The sequence below is a fragment of the Mytilus galloprovincialis genome, chromosome 12, assembly GCF_965363235.1.
Source record: "Mytilus galloprovincialis chromosome 12, xbMytGall1.hap1.1, whole genome shotgun sequence".
In the NCBI taxonomy this organism is placed as follows: Eukaryota; Metazoa; Mollusca; class Bivalvia; order Mytilida; family Mytilidae; genus Mytilus; species Mytilus galloprovincialis.
In genome coordinates this window covers 69394182-69415044 of record NC_134849.1, presented here as the reverse complement: position 1 = coordinate 69415044, position 20863 = coordinate 69394182, and the positions used below count along the sequence as shown (strand labels likewise).

General features: G+C 33.3%; 1 protein-coding gene across 1 annotated transcript in view; it reads left to right on the top strand.

The window, feature by feature from the left end:
* The window catches only part of LOC143054673 (uncharacterized), a 58164-nt gene that overhangs the window by 25805 nt on the left and 11496 nt on the right, over nucleotides 1-20863 (top strand). Inside the window, exon 4 of the mRNA XM_076227691.1 lies at nucleotides 3058-3245. Coding sequence (XP_076083806.1) covers nucleotides 3058-3245 — 188 coding nt within the window. The remainder of the gene's footprint in view (nucleotides 1-3057; nucleotides 3246-20863) is intronic.

Below are 20863 nucleotides of genomic sequence, written 5' to 3'. Positions count from 1 at the left end.
TGAAGCACCACAGTTTTCAAATTACGTTTGCCTTGGTGTTTGGTTAACTGCCTTCAGCCCTTACAGCGCTTTGATTTATTAGTTGTTATTGGCTTTGAACTAGCTGTCAGTAACTGAGTACTCTCAGATCTGTACTTAGTGTCTTTTTGTTGTTGGGATATACAAGTACCCTGCCACGTCCACTCTGTGATTTTGTTACTTGTTTTTGATGTGTATCTATCTGATGATTTAAGCCCTTTTTTATAGTTCGTTCTCATGTTGTACTGTTACACCACTGTCCCAGGTTAGGGGAGGGATGGGTGCTTACTAACATGTGTAACCCCGCCACATTATTTATGGATGTGCCTGTCCCAAGTCAGGAGTCTATAATTCAGTGATTGTTATTTGTTGCTGTATATTATATTTGTTTTTTGTTTATAAATCAGGCCATTAGTTTTCTCGTTAGATTAGTTTTACATAAATTTTGTCATTTCGGGTCTTTTATAGCTGACTATGCGGTATGGGCTTGCTCATTGTTGAAGGCTGTACGGTGGCCTATAGATGTCAATTTTTTGTGTCATTTGCATTCTACAAGAGAACATTGATCTATCTCATGTATCTGTGTACCCCTACTCAGAAACAGTGAATGTTTACGGTGTATTCCCTGTCACTCTATTAGTCGTCCCTTGAAATTTTTATAAGGTTCCTGTAATTTGATATCAGACTTGCGTAATATATTTCACATTCTTTGCTCGTCAAATTCCTGTTAACAGAATAGTCATATATTTTTACACATACTGTTCATGTGTAATGAAATTTTCATATTTTTTTTTTGCGGGAAATACAAGTCAGAGATTTCTGGTATTGTAATCAGGCTTCATGTGAAAACGGGTAAATGAAAATCTCGAAAATAAATTCCACGAAAATTTATGCGGTATAGGTTAGTTTTAACAGCATAAATGCCAATTAAAGGGCATTGCACATACATGTATTTTATAAAATGACTGTCAAGTGTGTATACCCTTATCAATTAGTGTCAAATAGATTAAGAGTGTGAGGTACTTTATCAGGTAATTACCCTTATTAATTAGTGTCAAATTACATAAGAGTTGTAAGTCACTCTTGATAATTCTATAATCTTATTAGTAAGTACATCAAAGGGCCGGTCAATTTCGTAACTAATCAACCATGAAATTTAAAGAAGTGTGTATACCTGTGACAAATATTTAAGTTGCCTGTATTCCATTGATTAACTGTATCAGAATATAATCAATAAATAAGACCTCATTCTGGTAAAAGAATTAATCATAAAATATAGACACTTGCTTCTCAATTTTTACAGCTTTTTATCTGCAACAATTTCAGTTTCCCCCAAAATATTTAATTTAAGAATCCACCAAAATAAAAGCCGCAATTTTTTTTTGTATACTTTGTTGTCTCTATATATATATATATATAAATCGCAAAATTTTACACCCACGAAAAATAAACCTCTATACGGTATTTTGTGCGAGGTATTTCCCAATTTGTTGATTTTAAACTTCCTGTATAACACATACCTTAATACAGGTTTTCTTAAACATAATTATATATAATGACCATGCAAGAAATGTTTGTCTCATTTATCAGAAAATACAATTGATAGCCTCTGAAAATTTCAATCAACATTTACATAAGCATGCTAAAATATGTGAGGTTTTTTTCATATTTATTGCTTTTTAAATTTACACATGATAGACTATAAAGTGGCTTATACATTTGAATGCACCTGTCCTAAGTCAGGAGCTAGTTGTTCATCGGTTGTCATTTGTTGGTGTGGTTCATAAGAGTTTTTTGTTATACCTCTGTTTATAAAAAAAGTGGGGGTATACTGTTTTACCTCTGACTGTCCGTCAGTCCGTCCGTCCGTCCCATGAATATTTTCGTCGCATCTTTCTCAGGAACTACAGTACAAGGATTTCTGAAATTTGGTTTCAGGGTTTATATAAGTCAGCTATTATGTATGATGCGTTTTCAGATTCATCACTCAACAACTTCCTGTTTACCGAAATGCGCATCTGGTGCCAGAAAATAGGTACCGTTAATTTTATTTCTACCACTGGGTCGATGCCTCTGCTGGTGGACTATTAGTCCCCGAGGGTATCACCAGCCCAGTAGCCAGTACTTCGTTACTGGCATGAAAATACGGAATTTTTTGTGTTATTAAAATTTGCTGTTACAAAATATTAGAAATTATTATAAATTAAGGAATGTATCTCCCTCATGCAAAGTTCTGATTCCTTTCACGGATTTGGCTATACTTTTTGGACCTTTTGGATTATAGCTCTTCGTCTTTTATATAAGCTTTGGATTTCAAATATTTTGGCCACGAGCATCACTGAAGAGACATGTATTGTCTAAATGCGCATCTGGTGCAAGAAAATAGGTACCGTTAATTTTATTATACCGAACACTTGTATCATTTTACACATGAAAACCAAGTTGAAAATTTTCGTCACATTTTTCTCAGGAACTACATTACAAGGATTTCTGAAATTTGGTTTCAGGGCTTATATAAGTCAGTTATACCGTGTGATGCGTTTTCAGACTCATCACTTTACAACTTTCTGTTTACCGAATTATTTGGGCGGGGTATCAGTGAACAATAGCTCGCAATTTCACTTGTTTTTCCTTTTTTTTTTATAGATTAGAAGGTTGGTTTCCCTGTTTGAATTGTTTACACTATATATACATATATATATATATATATAGTCATTTTGGGGCCCTTTATAGCTTGCTGTTCGGTGTGAGCCAAGGCTCCGCTCCGTCTTGAAGGCCAAACTTTGACCTAAGGCTATAATTGTTTAAATTGTACACATTGTGAATTGGATGGAGAGTTGTCTCATTGGTACTTATACCACATCTTCTTATTTATATTATAGCAGGATATCATTAGTGAGCAGTAGCTCACAGTTGAAAGTGTTACTTAGTAATCTTATTTTAGAACAATTGAAATTGATGCAGCGGCCATTATAGGATGCATTTAAGATGGATTGAAACATTAACATTGATATACATGTTGCAATCACTATTTTGTAGAAATGTTTCAGTTGTGGATGAATTCAATACATTGCTACTGTAGACTTGATGATCAGCAAAAAAACCCTGGAAGTTTCACTGCTAAATTAGATGAGAGTTCTAAGACACTGGAAACAAATGTTCTTGATCCACCAGTGATTCTTGTTGGTTCACATAAAGACCAAGTCAGGCATTCAAAGGGAGAAAAGGTGTGTAAAGATCCCGTACAAATATATATACAATATAAATTTACCCATATCAAGTGAAAGCAGAAAGAAATTGTTATTACTGTTAAAACAGATTTAAGTATACAGGAATGAAGAAGACTTAAATTACCATGATGGCTGAACCATAAACTCAATATGACCCCATCAGTGGGAGGGGTAATTGTAATTCAATTTATATCCAATGAAACACATAATGGAATTGGCTGTCTATATTTTACTGGATCTAGATAATGTTAGGGTTGCAAGATATTTGTAGTGAAACCTTGATCTTAAATTCTTTCAACCTATCTGTAATCGTTGGTAAGGAAAGCATGAAATCTCAGGATCTGCACACCTGTTACTAACGGTAGATATATCAACAAATTAATTAAAAACTGCACCTATCGAACACAAGTCTTGATTATATATCCATAAAAAAAGATTCTCGATCTTGATATCTATATCACTAATGGAAAGCTGAATACTAAAATTTATGATAAAAGGGATGATTTTTCATTTCCTATCGTTAATTATCCGTTTTTAGATGGTGACGTTCCCTTGTCACCATCTTACGGTGTTTATATATCTCAACTTGTACGATTCGCTCGTGTATGTAACAATGTTTTAGATTTTAACGAGAGAAATTTATGTATTACTGAAAAATTATTACACCAGGGTTTTCGATATCACAAACTAGTCAAAACATTTACTAAATTTTATCATCGGTATAAAGACATCATTCGTAAATATAGCTCAACATGCAGACTTCTAATATGTTCAGGTATTTCACATCCAATTTTTTATGGTAATATTCTTTATAAAGCACAAAGGTGTCAGTATTCACCTCAGAAACTTACAAAACCTTTGAATAGACTTATTAAGAAGGGATATAATTACGATACTGTTGTCAAGTCATTAAAGATTGCATATTTTGGCGTTAATATTGAGTCACTGATAAGGTCTTTGCATCGGAACTAAACACATTATTTTTAAAAACAGTTGTTGGCATGACACGGGTTATGTTCTTCTCATATATGTTATGATGGTATGATACTAAACCCCTAACGGGAAGGATTGTGCCTGATGTTCATATGATGAAATCATAATCTTTCAGTCAATTTAATTGAAGTCCGGAGCTGGCATGTCAGTTACAAAAATGTAACTGCTAGTAGTCTGTTGTTATTTATGTATTATTGTCATTTTGTTTATTTTCTTTGGTTACATCTTCTGACATCAGACTCGGATTTCTCTTGAACTGAATTTTAATGTGCGTATTGTTATGCGTTTACTTTACTACATTGGTTAGAGGTATAGGGGGAGGGTTGAGATCTCACAAACATGTTTAACCCCGCCGCATTTTTGCGCCTGTCCCAAGTCAGGAGCCTCTGGCCTTTGTTGGTCTTGTATTATTTTAATTTTAGTTTCTTGTGTACAATTTGGAAATTAGTATGGCGTTCATTATCACTGTACTAGTATATATTTGTTTAGGGGCCAGCTGAAGGACGCCTCCGGGTGCGGGAATTTCTCGCTACATTGAAGACCTGTTGGTGACCCTCTGCTGTTGTTTTTTATTTGGTCGGGTTGTTGTCTCTTTGACACATTCCCCATTTCCATTCTCAATTTTACAAATATGTGATCTTTCAGAATAATGATGCTTAAGCCTGAAAAGTGGTCACAATATGCATATGGGTGTTGGGGTCAAAGGTCAACAATTACATATTTACAAATATTGTCGTAAATATAACTTTTGGGTTTATTTCAGGAATTAGAAATATATATAAAAATCATTATTCGATTCATAAAGCCTAAAGAAGATATCAAATTAAAAAAAAACTTTTTTTGTACCTTAAAATTCACTCTTTTCTTACAGAAATTATGTTTATTAATGGCTCCCTTTTGTTTCCATACAAGAATAACTTCGATTATAAATATATTAATTAAGGATATCACGGATATGTTGCCTAGTCTTCTTTTTAACTTTTTGTCATATATTCGGAATCCTCTGGTTTTATTTATGTACAATGTATAATTATAATGCAATTAAAAGTTTTGCCCTTTAACCCCTAATTTTCTTTTCATATTTGGACTGTATAAAGTTTACTAAACACATTTTGTAAATCTTAAAAATATACGTGTAATTTTTTCATAGTTTTTAAAAGAAAAAAGGTGCCAATGTTAAATGACTGAAAAATCTAGAGAAAATCTTTTCCCGCCAAATTTTGAATGGCTGATACATATATCTCAAAAACAAGGTCACAGACCTCTCACTTTTTTCTGCTTTTTAAGTTCAGTTATTTACAGTGGCGGATCCAGAAATTTTCATAAGTGGGGGCCCACTGACTGCCTAAGAGGGGTCCGATCCAGTCACGCTTCAGTGATTCCCTATATAAGCAACCAATTTTTTTTCCCAAAGGGCCCCCTGCCCCCCCTAAATCCGCCTCTGATTTATATACTATCAATTCATTAAGTCTTTTAAAAAGCTTGATATTTCGAAACAGAAGAGCCAACATTCTTAAGTCTTAAAATGACTTGCCATACATTTTGTAATTCAAAACTTTAACTCCTACGATTCATAAGAAAAGGAAATGGCTTTTGGATAGTCAATCATTGCTTACATCCACTTATTTTGAGTTGTGTTGGATAGTTGATTCATTTGCAATCATACCACATCTTCTTATTTTTATATGTTGTGTGCTTACTAACATAATTGTATTAATAAAGAAAACAAAAATTGTCAAAAAACTCACCATTGATACCGGGATTAAAATTGGTACACCAGAAGCACTTTATGTCTACAAAAGATCATTAGTGACGCTGGAATCAACAAAGTTAAAAAGGTCAAACAAAGTACGAAGTTGAAGTAGGTATATCCTATTTTTGTCGAGCCTTCGACTTTAGTCGAAAAAGCGAGACTAAGCGATCCTACATTCCGTCGTCGTCGGCGTCGTCGTCGGCGGCGTCCACAAATATTCACTCTGTGGTTAAAGTTTTTGAAATTTTAATAACTTTCTTAAACTATACTGAATTTCTACCAAACTTGGACAGAAGCTTGTTTATGATCATAAGAAAGTATCCAGAAGTAAATTTTGTAAAAATAAAATTCCATTTTTTCCGTATTTTACTTATAAATGGACTTAGTTTTTCTGCGAGGAAACATTACATTCACTCTGTGGTTAAAGTTTTTAAAATATTAATAACTTTCATAAACTATCCTTGATTTGTACCAAACTTGGACCGAAGCTTTTTTATGATCATAAGATAGTATCAAGAAGAAAATTTTGTAAAAATAAATTTCCACTTTTCCGTATTTTACTTATAAATGGACTTATTTTTTTGGCCAGAAACAAAACATTCACTCTGTGGTTTAAGTTTTTAAAATTTTTATAATGTTCTTAAACTATCCTGGATTTCTACCAAACTTAGACATAAGCTTGTTTCTGATCATAAGATATTATTCAGAAGTAAATTTTGTGAAAAAAAAATCACTTTTTCCGTATTTTACTTATAAATGGACTTAGTTTTTCTTCCGGTTAACATTGCATACAGTCTGCAGTTAAAGTTTATAAAACATTTATTAGATTCATAAACTATCCTGGATTTTTTACCAAACTTGGAAGCTTCTTATAATCAAACGACAGTATCGAGAGGGAAATTTTTATTGATGTTTTTCCTCATTTTTGTTGAGTCTGCAATTAACAGCAAAAGTAGGCGAGACATTGGGTTCCGTGGAACCCTTACGAATTTTTTTACTTGTATAATTGGATTTTTTTTCTTCTGTCAACAAAGGGGATCTTCTCGGTGGCTCCCTTGTATCACCTTCCAATTTTATCCACGATTTGTCTTTGTTAATTATTAACCTTTGCTATTTAGTCCTTTTTGTCGAGCCCTCGACTTTAGTCGAAAAAGCGAGACATATCGATCCTACAATCGTCGGCGGCGTCCACAAATATTCACTCTGTGGTTGAAGTTTTTGAAATTTTAATAACTTTCTTAAACTATTCTGGATTTCTACCAAACTTGGACAGAAGCTTGTTTATGATCATAAGATAGTATCCAGATGTAAATTTTGTAAAATTAAAATTCCATTTTTTCCGTATTTTACTTATAAATGGACTTTTTGTCCATCTGATGAGTTAAGCCTTTTTCATCTGATTTTTATGGTTCGTTCTGATGTTGTACTGTTATACCACTGTCCCAGGTTTAGGGGAGGGTTGGGATCCCGCTAACATGTTTAACCCCGCCACATTATTTATGTATGTGCCTGTCCCAAGTCAGGAGCCTGTAATTCAGTGGTTGTCGTTTGTTTATGTGTTACATATTTGTTTATCGTTCATTTTTTTTTACATAAATAAGGCCGTTAGTTTTCTCGTTTGAATTGTTTTTCATTGTCTTATCGGGGCCTATTATAGCTGACTATGCGGTATGGGCTTTGCTCATTGTTGAAGGCCGTATGGTGACCTATAGTTGTTAATAACTGTGTCATTTTGGTCTTTTGTGGGTAGTTGTCTCATTGGCAATCATACCACATCTTCTTTTTGTCGAGCCTTCGACTTTAGTCGAAAAAGCGAGACTAAGCGATCCTACATTCCGTCGGCGTCGGCGGCGGCGGCGTCCACAAATATTCACTCTGTGGTTAAAGTTTTTGAAATTTTAATAACTTTCTTAAACTATACTGAATTTCTACCAAACTTGGACAGAAGCTTGTTTATGATCATAAGAAAGTATCCAGAAGTAAATTTTGTAAAAATAAAATTCCATTTTTTCCGTATTTTACTTATAAATGGACTTAGTTTTTCTGCGAGGAAACATTACATTCACTCTGGTTAAAGTTTTTAAAATTTTAATAACTTTCATAAACTATCCTTGATTTGTACCAAACTTGGACAGAAGCTTGTTTATGATCATAAGATAGTTATCAAGAAGAAAATTTTGTAAAAATAAATTTCCACTTTTCCGTATTTTACTTATAAATGGACTTATTTTTTTGGCCAGAAACAAAACATTCACTCTGTGGTTTAAGTTTTTAAAATTTTTATAATGTTCTTAAACTATCCTGGATTTCTACCAAACTTAGACATAAGCTTGTTTCTGATCATAAGATATTATTCAGAAGTAAATTTTGTGAAAAAAAATTTCACTTTTTCCGTATTTTACTTATAAATGGACTTAGTTTTTCTTCCAGTTAACATTGCATACAGTCTGCAGTTAAAGTTTATAAAACATTTATTAGATTCATAAACTATCCTGGATTTTTTACCAAACTTGGAAGCTTCTTTCAATCAAACGACAGTATCGAGAGGGAAATTTTTATTGATGTTTTTCCTCATTTTTGTTGAGTCTGCAATTAACAGCAAAAGTAGGCGAGACATTGGGTTCCGTGGAACCCTTACGAATTTTTTATATTAGTTTTTCTGCCAGGAAATATTACATTCACACTGTGGTTAAAGTTTTTAAAATTTTAATAACTTTCTTAAACTATCCTGGATTTCTACCAACCTTTGACGGAAGCTTGTTTATGATCATAAGATAGTATTAAGAAGTAAATTTTGTAAAAAAATAAATTCATGTTTTCCTTATTTTAATTTTAAATGGACTTAGATTTTCTGCCAGGAAACAACACATTCACTCTGTGGTTAAAGTTTTTAAAATTTTAATAACTTTCTTATACTATTTCGGATTTGTACCAAACTTGGACAGAAATTTGTTTATGATGAAATGCTAGTATCTAGAAGGAAATTTTGCTTTCTTCCAGTTAACATTACATTCAGTCTGCAGTTAAAGTTTTTAAACATTTATTGAATTCATAAACTATCCTGGATTTTTACCAAACTTGGATAGAAGCTTCTTACAATCAAAAGATAGTATCAAGAGGAATATTTTTATTGATTTATTTCCTCGTTTTTGTTGAGCCTGGGATTAACAGAAAAAGTAGGCGAGACACTGGGTTCCGCGAAACCCTTAGAATTTTTTTGGTAATATCCTTCTCACGTGGCTCTGTACTTATACATCCCGCCATAGTGTTATTGTATTATAGTCCTTTTTTTTATGTATTCTTGTTTTTCATTTTTTGCTTATGTGCTTTGTCTATATGCCATTTTGTTTTTCATTGATGACATATTTGTTTGTTTTTATAGTGATTGGAATTGTAACAAAATGTTGACTGCTGTACCCCTATTTTTGATATGTTTTCCCATTTTGTTTGTTTGTTTTGTTCACACGTAGTTGTTAATATACCGGTAATGGAATTTTAAGCGACTGTCATACAAGTTAGAGGTTTAACTAGCTATGAACCATGTTTAATCCACCATTTTCTACATAAGGAAATGCCTGTACCGAGTCAGGAATATGACAATTGTTTTCCATTCGTTTTATGTGTGTGCTTTTGATTTTGCCATTTGATAAGGGACTTTCCGTTTTAAATTGTCATTGGAGTTCACTATTTTTCTTATTTTACTTTTTTCCAAAGTAAACATTCTTTTCATTTAAAGACGAATCCTTCTATTCAGATCTACCAATAATATCTTCTTTGTATTCTATTTTTACTTTAGGTTAGGTAAAAGCTTCAAAATAAGCAAATAAAAAAATGGGGTCACCGAATTCGTGTTCGATTTAAAACGCCATATTTTTCATGGAATTTTGAAAATCGGGACTTCTAGTCAATAGCAGTGTAATATTTTTTTAAAAGTCCGTATCCAATAAAAACTTGTTTGTTCTGTTAACCTAGTTGTTAATACAAACTATTTTAATAACATTACCATTGTCTGAGTGGAAAAAAATAACGATAAGTTGCTTTAATAGTTTTCCCGAATTTTTTATTGTGAAATATCAAATAAAAAAAAATAAGTTTAATAAAAATTGACCAATAATTTCTCTTTGAGTATTCAACAAAATAAGCGCTGTTTATATCTAAATAAAGTCATGAAATAAAAAGATGGGGTCACCGGAATGGAAATAAAGATATTTCTAAAAAAGGTTTAACAATTTGAATTGGCGGTAATACATTGCGCCAATTCTAAAACAACGTCGAAAGACGTTTGGCCGGTTTGGGGGATATTCTTACAAATTACGGACAACACAGATCTCGTAATTTGCTGTTTTGTTGGGTGTTTTTTTTTCAACTACAACAAATGCACATTAATTTACACATCATGATAGTACTTAGTTTTCAGTCAGTTTCACAGACACGTAATATAAATGCGGTGGTTGAAAAACAATGCAATGTACAGATGTACTCACGAATACTTCTATAAACAACATTTCTATTTATAGTGCTTACATGTCTGTCTTGGACAGAAATTCTTCTTAAAATAGTGAATACATTGTTTATATCATTTCATAGTTCAGTCAAAGTATATCTGAAAGACAAGACAGAACTTTGCCTACGATATCATGAATTCTAATTTCGGTTAAGAATTATGTTCCTTTTTTTTATGGCAATTACTTAAAATCAATAGAAATCTAAGACCCCGCTTCCACTAACAATAAAGATCGCCGATCTTTAGTAGTTCAAAAATGAGAAGGATCGATCTCCATCGGACTTAAAAATACCACCTCCTGGATTGCGTTCAACATCGTAGCGGATATATATATATATATATAAGTACGTCTGAGTCAGTGACAACTCTACAACAGATGTATCCATCGGATCGCCATCAATGATGGTGATACATGGCTGTGTACATAATGTATATACAACTCGTCTAAAACGTTTACATGGCTGTGTACATAATGTATATACAACTCGTCTAAAACGTTTTAGACGAGTTGTATATACATTATGTACACAGCCATGTATCACCATCATTGATGGCGATCCTATGGATACATCTGTTGTAGAGTTGTCACTGACTCAGACGTACTTATGAATATAATTATTTTCTGTGACTGTATCTTACATTAATTTGTAGGATCCTTTACTATAGATAATTTAGCTGATCTGTAACCATAACATCTTCATGCCTTATATATCATGTACTGTAGTACGCCGCTAGATTAAAACTGACGTGGAAAGGTAGCACATGGCCAGCGAAAGCTCTTTTTTGGAGAGCCCAGGTGGTCGTGTGGTCTAGCGGGACGGCTGCAGTGCAGGCGATTTGGTGTCACGATATCACAGTAGCATGGGTTCGAAGATCTAACATTGTTGGGTTGATGTTTAAACGAGTTGTATATACATTATGTACACAGCCATGTATCACCATCATTGATGGCGATCCGATGGATACATCTGTTGTAGAGTTGTCACTGACTCAGACGTACTTATGAATATATATATATATATGTATATACACAGGGCTACGTAGATTTTTGACTATTGAACGAGTAGCTAGTCTAGCTTTTATCAATATCTATGTAGCAGCTAGGCTAGCTACACGTTCAATAGTCAAAAGTAAGTAGCCCTACGAAATTGAACGCAACCCTGGGCCCGTATGCATAAAGCTACTTAAGTTAAGATTTTCCTTAGTAAACACTTAAGTTAAGGAAACTCCGCCCTTTTTATCTAAGTGGTATGCATAAAAAATCTTAAACTAAGTATTTCCTTAGTAAAATCTTAGTTGTTTCAAGTCACGCCCACAAAACTTAAGTGGTATGCATAAAACTCCTTATACTAAGAAAACGCATAAGAATTCACTTAAGTCTAAGGTACCTATAGAGCAACCTTAAATTTTCAAAAATAGTTAAAAATCAGTTGAAAGTATGATTTTTTTGCAGAACATTAATAGCATAGATACGATTTAATTGATTAAATAATTATATCAGTAATAAAATATTAACAATTCGTTTGTTTGCTGCTGAATATTAACGATCATCGTAATTTTCTTAAAATCACGTATAATCAATTGATCAAGTGATAACAGAGGGTAGATATAACAATTACGGTAATAATAAAAGACAATGGGTGACAAAACGCCGAAAAAACAATCCAGTGTTGTTGTTATGATTGTAAAGTGTACATTTTCGACTTCTGCAAGGTTTCAACTAACATCGAACTCATTATCATGCATCATTCGGCAATGTTTGTTTTAAGTTGGTTGTCCTTTTGAATATATACCTGAATGCTATAGCGCCGAGGTATTTCGTGTATGGTATACATGTCTATCTGCATGTTTCATATATGACAATGGTGATGTCAATTGTATTTGATATATTGAATGATAGTAAGATGTCTATGTCTGGTTGTCGGTCAGGGTTCATATACTTTTGTCCTTATGTTCCGAATTAATTGGCCAAGCATAACTTTTACATTTGTCAGTTTCTAAGGCACTGTAAGGATTGGAACACAATTATTTGGTGTACGGGATATTTGTAGAGATCTGTATGGCATGGTTCATCTGACCTTGACCTCTTTTTATGAACCAATGACAACCTTAAGCGCATTTGACACTTCTAGTAAAACCCTTGATATTATAGACGTTAAACAAATATACTATCATAAGTAAAGCAGACATTACAGCATTTGCGGTCTGGTATTCTACAGTCTGTAGTATATAGTTAAAGCAATCCACATCTGCGTTGTATATAAAGAACTTAAGAAAGTACTGTTGCACAAAATATTGGTTATCGTTCAATCTCAAATTACACATGAACGATGCCGTTTTTGCTGTAATTTTTTGTTTGATGGATAACATTTTAGTTTCAACGTTGCATATCCTTATTATTGGCTAAATAGTGTCGGTCTGCCTGAATTGCACTAGACCGATTCACAGAGCTGAATCTTTCACACTTATTAAGACACGTTTTTAGTTGTTTTTTATTTTTAACTTTCGAGTTAAAGTGTTGAATAGAAAAAAAAATAGCTTTAATGTTCAGCCTAATCAAAATAGTTACAGGCTTCAACCAGTTGCAGGTTTATCAAATGGTAGAAGAAATACTGATTTCTGATTACTAGTATTAAGTCTGGTCACGCATTTTCTTTAACGATCAAAATATTACGTTGCCTGATCTTTCACGATCAAGTTTGATGGAAATTCAACAAATTCAAGGTTTTCATAAACAAATTAACGCTTTTAAGGGAAGAACATACTTTAATTTTACTGTACTATCAGATACATCAAAGATTAAATTTCAAATATATCATGATATTCTGAAATATGAACATTATAGGTACAAAAAGCGTGTTATTTGTAATTAATTTCATAGACACGCATTGCGCCTTTTGTGTTTTTTCAAAAAGTACTTCATATTTTCTTTATCTTCTTTCACAGTTATGTTGGGAAAGTTAAACCATTTTGACAGACATATTTTTTTTCTTCGGATTTGTTCCGCATTTTGAAAATTAAGCGATTTTTTCAAAGATTCTGAACTAGAATGTACATTAAATGTCTTTCACGTTCCGTTACCAGAACTTTCACGATCGTCTCTCAATACTTGACCGCCGTTAGATATTCTTTCACGATCGTTTCTCTCGATAAACCGAATGACACCCGTGAATTCCATCCTACCCTTATTTCTCAATCTCGTTGTTGTGTATACCGAAAAGTACTCAGTTTTTAAACGCATGGAATTCATGCTATTATTTTTTTTTACTCTGTATTTTGCTTGTTTACACACATAACTTATAACGTTGATCTGATAAAAACACATCGTGGTATCAATTGTTAGTAAAAGAACAGTATGAAAAGGAAGAGAGAGAGATGAAGACTGCATGCACACAAAACCTTGTTTTCTGTGTGCGTGTGTGTGTGAGCGGAATCGGTTGAATTTTCAATTATTTGGTTTTATTCTAAAGATGTAAGTAATAGTTATCCCACGAGGACGCGGTGTGTCAGTGTAAGATCACCCCGATGGCCGGAGGCCAGAGGGTGATCTAACACTGACACACCAAGTCCGAGTGGGAAAACTGTTTAACATCCCAGCTATTTCATTTTAGACTAAAAACCATTTACAATTTATAAAATCTACTTTAGGACGCCACACAACCATTATTATATACTTTATATTTTACTATATAATAATATACCCTTTATGGCGAAAGTACATGTGATACATCCTCATTCTTTCAATATCCAAGTGGTGGTTGGTTGATTAGACAATAATTCTTATATGATTTGCATATCTATAAATACTTGAATTGCATTTGTCAATTAGAATTTTTCTCTAAGTTTACACTTCGATAAACCATATTTCCGAAACTACTTTTGTAACCTATTCATGCGTGATACACAAGCTTGCAGTGATCCCGGGATTTTCAGCAAATTGAGATTAAAAAACAATTGCATAACAGTTGTGACTATTCTAGTGCATATATAACAAAAAAAGAAATAAATTTATTGCACTAAAGCTTCGAAAATGTACAAAAATTAAATTTAATAAAATTCCGCGAAATTTCATGAAGGATTTGGCGAATTTACGTCATGGCAAAACACGACGTCATACGAATGGAAATTTTCAAGGTAATAAAAGATTATTTCGTTACGTGTACGCTTCAAATTCGGATAAAATTTAATTAAAATGAATATTTTGAGGTAGGTGCTGTTTCATTGAAGATTCCGTTGTATTTATCGGACATTTATGGTTTTTAGAAAGTCAAGATGGCGGCGTACTCCTTAGTTACGACTTGCCATTGTGCTTTTGATGGTAAATATATATAGTAGCCATCAACAAAAAATATGTTTGGCTGAAGAATTATAAGGATTAAACACATTTTTTCTAGAGGTTATTGATGTGTAAACCGGGGCTCTTACTCACAAACTCAACATTATTCAGTTTGTGAGTTAATCGCCCGGTTTACACATCAATAACCTCTAGAAAAAATGTGTTTAATCCTATAATATACGTATAGTGTCTTGAAATATGAAATTTATTTGTATGAGGCTTAGAAACGGTAAAAATGCGAGGTTTTACCGAGCATTTTCCCGTTTCGTGCCGAATACAAATAAATTATATATTTCAAGACACTATACGTATATTGTTTTTATACTGAAATCGATAAAAAAAAAAAAAAAATTAAAAAAATATGTAACAAATATTGTTAAAAAAAGTGTTTTGAATTTCCCTCTTGTGGTACCATTTTGGGGTATTTCCCTATGAGCGTAGTCCAGGCGGTAAGACGGAATTAGGAAGGGAAAATGAACTTAATTAATAACATTTGATAAATATGGTATATAAATAACCAATTTGAAGACATAAAAGTTTAAATTCATAAAAGTTTGACCATTGTTACTTTACGTTGTCATGGTCGTGACGTGACGTTGTTGATGAAATACAGTAGTTCCGGTAAGGAGGCAGGGCTTATAGGTTAGTTGAGGTCATTGACGTATAAAGCTAACGTTTATACGTATAGCTTTATCTGTATAGTAAAATAGCTGATTGCAGTATAAAGGGCTATATTTGGTCACGAAATACATATTGACTGTTTGGGTTGATGAGGTTCTTGATAAGCTCCCCCTCTCCCACCTATTAGTACCAAAATGTGGATAGGTTTTCATATTTAGATTTTGATATTGGTATTACATGTATGCATTTTTGGGTTGATGAGCACGAAACAACATTAGAAAAACATAAGAATTACCATGAGATCATGTTGACGGAACACACCTTAATTCGCTTAAGCTATTTACAAGGGAAAGGTCAATTAGGGCAAGTGGATAAGTATGTTTGTGCTTGTTATTTTATTACAATGGTAAAAATACGATTATAGATCTCAGATGATGATAATGTTGATTATAATGCTTCATTTTTGATCTCCAGAGTAGTTATAAAGGAAACAACTCCGCACTATATCCAGTGAGCTCCTATGCATACCGTTGTGCACAGTAGTCCACATTTTGGTTTCTGAAACGTATAGATATTATCTTGTATTCGGTTCTCTCCTCTTAGAGTTTTCTATGCCCATAACTTAACATGAACTGGATGCAAGATTATATTAATCACTGAGGATATGGGTAAAATCGGAAAGTTTTAAGACCTACCCAGTTGTGGATTTAAGGGTGAGAGGGGGTGGTGTAGGGAACAATTTGTTGATTATTTATGAAATCATTGGAGCTCTTATGCCAGTCAGTTGGCCCCATTCTTTATAAACATTTTTGGATCCGCCACTGTTAACCCATGCAGGGTCAGATCCAGCCATTTTTAAAAGTTGGGTTCCCAACCTAGGATAAAGGGTGGAGCGAAGGGAGGGGGTCCAACTGTATGTTCCCATTTAAATGAATTGATCGTCTAAAAAAAGGGGGGTTCCAACCAAAAGGACCCCCTTCTTTGACCCGCCACTGCCATGCAATTCGAAGTTGATAAAACGTATTTATGATACCTTAACCGTATTTTTCATGTGTTCTTATATATGCAGTGATATTTTGCTGTTAATGAAAATATTGATAATCACATTATTTTGTTGAGTATGCCTTGCCATGAATATATCAATCTACTCCCGTGTCTTAGTGAAGATTGTATGACTTTTTTGAAAAATGCCCTTGTATTTATATGGATTCGTGAAAAATTGATCCTAACCCTTTTTTGGTTTAAAAAGGGAAATGATAAAAATGTGTATTTCAAATTGAAAAAGATTTTTTAAAACCCAAAAAGATACATCGCGATAAACCCATCTACAATTCAAAGTGTTTTATGTAGATATGAAAATAAATCTGTGCATGATCAGTTTAAAATATTCTTATAAGTAACTGATTTCAGTGTTTTAGCCATATTCTCAAATGATTTGAAAGAACATGGAGATAAAAAAATGTAAACGACATTTTTGCGTCATCACGGCCGACACTCGGCTAACCGAGAGATAGGTCGGTTAATCTATATTGAGTATGCGGCTATATCAGCTGTGGGTCTGTTAATCGGGTTGGCTAAAGTCTGTTAATCAGGTGTTATCGTGAAAATCAGTGCAAGGTCAGCATGTTTCATTGTATTACTTTTTAATTATATTTATATCATAAAAACTATTCATGTCTGACAAAATGATTTGGAGTACTGAATACAGTGGTGTCATTATTTTTTTTCTAGCTTCAATAAACGATCTATAAAATGAAAAGGCGAGTTACTCATCAATAAATTTATACACATTTTACACACACAAAATGTACACAAAAATGACAAGTTGGTTGAGTTTACTTGCATGCAATCTTTTGAACATCGAAAAAAGACTGACATTATGTTTGTTTACCATATTAACATCAATATGTGAAAAATCTACACGAAAAACTGTATTTTGGTGACATAAATCAATTTTTGATAAAAATATGGTCTGTTAATGGGTCGGATGTATAAAACTCGGTCTGTTAATTGGTCTGTTAAGAGTTATGAATGACATTACAAGTATAATTTAATTGCTATATGTGATGTTATCTGAATAAAGAGATAGGCCAAAGATTAGTGGCTAGAATAAATGGAAACAACACAAGAACAATGAAACATAAGTTTAGACAATTGAATCTGAAAATTGATAGAAATGATTTTAAAAAGTGTAAAATCAAAGTACTATTAATTTCATCAAAGAATGGTCGCATATATCATGTGGATTCTGTTTCATTGATATAAATGGCACCAATTTGTCATTTACATAGTTAACAAGTACATACATCAGAGATAAACTTCGTAATGTTTTGATTTTTTTATCAAAAGAACTGAAATATGTTTATAATGCAAACAAATATAGACAAACCTTTCAACATCAACCTTTCTCTACACCACCTTGAAGGTCATTCGATAGAAAAACAAGCACGTTTGCGGACTGCGAGTCGGCTAAATGACTTACGATATCATAGGAATACATCATTACTCGAAAAATAAAATTAATATTATGCATTTATTGTGATTTACAGGAATATAAAATTGTCTTGTTGTTACACATTAAATCAGCACCCAACACTAATATGAAAAAAAACTTACTAATGTCTATTTCTTGTTTAGAACCACGGTTTAGAACTTGGTACAGACATTTCCTTAGGCAGCAGAAAATGAGAATGATGACTCGGTACAAAGGAAAATACATACCGGAAATAAACTTCTCATAGATACCAGGATTGAAATTTGATATTCGCGCCTTATATTTACGCCAGACACGCGTTTCGTCTACGAAAAACTCATCAGTGACGCTCGAAAAAGATGTTTAAAAGGCCAAAAACAAAGTTGAAAAGCATTCAGGAAATACAACTAATACCGGCGTCACACATCAGCGTATATATATAGCTCCGGCGTGTAAAAAATCATTTACGCTGCCAATATGCTTTAAGCGTGTATTGGGCGTACTAGAAGCGTACCTAAGGCTACGCGTTTATCTGGCGTTCAAGAAACGTATGTTGGCGTATGTTGTATGTTTTTTATGCTGCATACACATTTCCTCGGGTTGTAGCGTTCATCAAGAGTATTTACTTTCCTTCAGTGGCTAGAGGTATAGGGGGAGGGTTGATATCTCATAAACATGTTTATCCCCTCCGCAATTTTGCGCCTGTCCCAAGTCAGGGGCCTCTGGCCTTTGTTAGTCTTATATGATTTTTAATTTTAGTTTCTTGTGTATAATTCGGAGTTTATTATGACGTCCAATATCATTGTACTAGTATGCATATTTTTTAAGGGGCCAGCTGAAGGACACCTACGGGTGCGGGAGTTTCTCTCTACATTGAAGACCCATTGGTGGCCTTTGTCTGTTGCCTGTTCTATGGTCGGGTTGTTGTCGCTTTGACACGTTCCCCATTTCCTTTCTCAATGTTACCTTTGTTTTTCGACGTACTTCAAACTTATGCAACGCGCTTTGAACGATTGCTAAACGTTCCTATGGCGTGCAACTAACGTATACCGACTTTGTCAGTTTTCTCTGTACGTTTGATGCACGCTGGTCTATCCGCCAATGTGTGACTCCGGCATAAGGTAATCTATTCCTAAGGTAGAAAAGCCTTAGTATTTCAAATAAAACGCATGGAATTTAACCAGCTGAATTGCAACACATGACAGATTCATAGATGTTACAGACTTTGAAAAGACAAAAAAATAAGGCTGATTGATAACTTGGCGTAAATAATAAATTCATGCGAATTTGAGCGGCCAATCAGTCCATATAACGCTAATTTGAAATGACACACCTTTTTAATGAAATGCAGAGATTTTTTTTTAAAAAAAAAGTGCTCTTTCTATAAGGATACTGTTGCACCGTATTGTAATTTTTTCGTTATAAGTACATCTCATTTTTTTTCAATGTGAAAATGTAAACTCAAGGTAGTAAGACTATTGTCGTGGCTAAATAACTCTTAACTGACACGATTTAAATTGTCCAACCCATTAACAGACTGTATTCCCCTAATATTCATTAAAATGAGGTATTACTCAACTTATATAACAATTATGAAATATTTATCAATGACAATTGATTTTTTAGAACCAAAGTACTACTTTGTGTCCTTTAAATCATATATAAAAATGGTTTTTGGCCTTTTATCTAAAATATTGCTATGCGTACAAGCATAAAAACCACATACTTGCGCGACGCCTTTTCGTTTTACTTAAAATTGCGCAGACTATGCATTTTTGTTAATGGTGGAAAATGTTCTATGATAGATATCATTTTGTCAGACACTTTTCTTTTTTTGATGTGATTCTCATAATGTGCCAAAAAATCTGTATATTTAACAGAGTTTAACATTAAATTGTGAGTTTTACTCTTAACAGACGTATAACCAACCCGATTAACAGACCCACCGCCGATATAGCCGCATACTCAATATAGATTAACCGACCTATCTCTCGGTTAGCCGAGTGTCGGCCGTGGTCATTCTTCTGAAAGATAAATAGAAAAAATGAGATGTGATATGATTGCAAATAACACAAATTTCCACAAGAGACCAATTGACACAGGAAATATAGGCCTACGTACGGTTTTTAACCATGAGCAAATCTCATACCGCATATACAACTATAAAAGGTTCAGAAATGACAAATGTTAAACAATTCAAACGAGAAAATAACGGCTTAATTTATGAACAAGACAAAAATAAATGAAAAACCGATATGTAACACTTTAACAAACGACAACCACCTAATTACAAGCTCCTGGCTTGGGACAGGACCCGTTTCAGTGCTCGACTGATGCCGTTACTTATTCGTTCCTTATTTGCTAAATACACGTTGTAATACATTGAAACTTTTAAGAAAAAAATAATAGTTTTCTTAATTGATTGTTGGTTGTTTTACGCCACATTAGCACTATAGCTTGTCTCTGGTGTAAACTATGTTTTCTTAAAGGTTAAACATCCCTATTAGTGCATATGTACCCGTTTCAGCGCTAGACCGATGCCGTGTAACTTATTTGCTTATAATACGTGTGTTATATCTTTTCAAACTAATCTTTTCCATTTTTCTTGCGTCTAGTGCTAGCTTTTGGTTCTATTAGGTACTGTAAAATAACCCTATTAAGGCGTAAATACTCGTTTCAGTACTTGCCTAATGCACTGTTACTTATTCGTTCCTTATACGTGTGTTAATCGGTGCACATTTAAAAAAATATCTTTTCAATTGTATTTATTCATCATGTTACCCATCTCCAGCTTAGTCTTTCATGAATAAAAGGTCACATGAATACAGATTCAAATGAGGTTGACCTGCAGACTTGCAATGTTGTGGGTTTTTTTTTGTTTGTTGTTGCTTTTTTTACCAAAATTGAACCAAACTGAAACTGCAATTTATTTCTA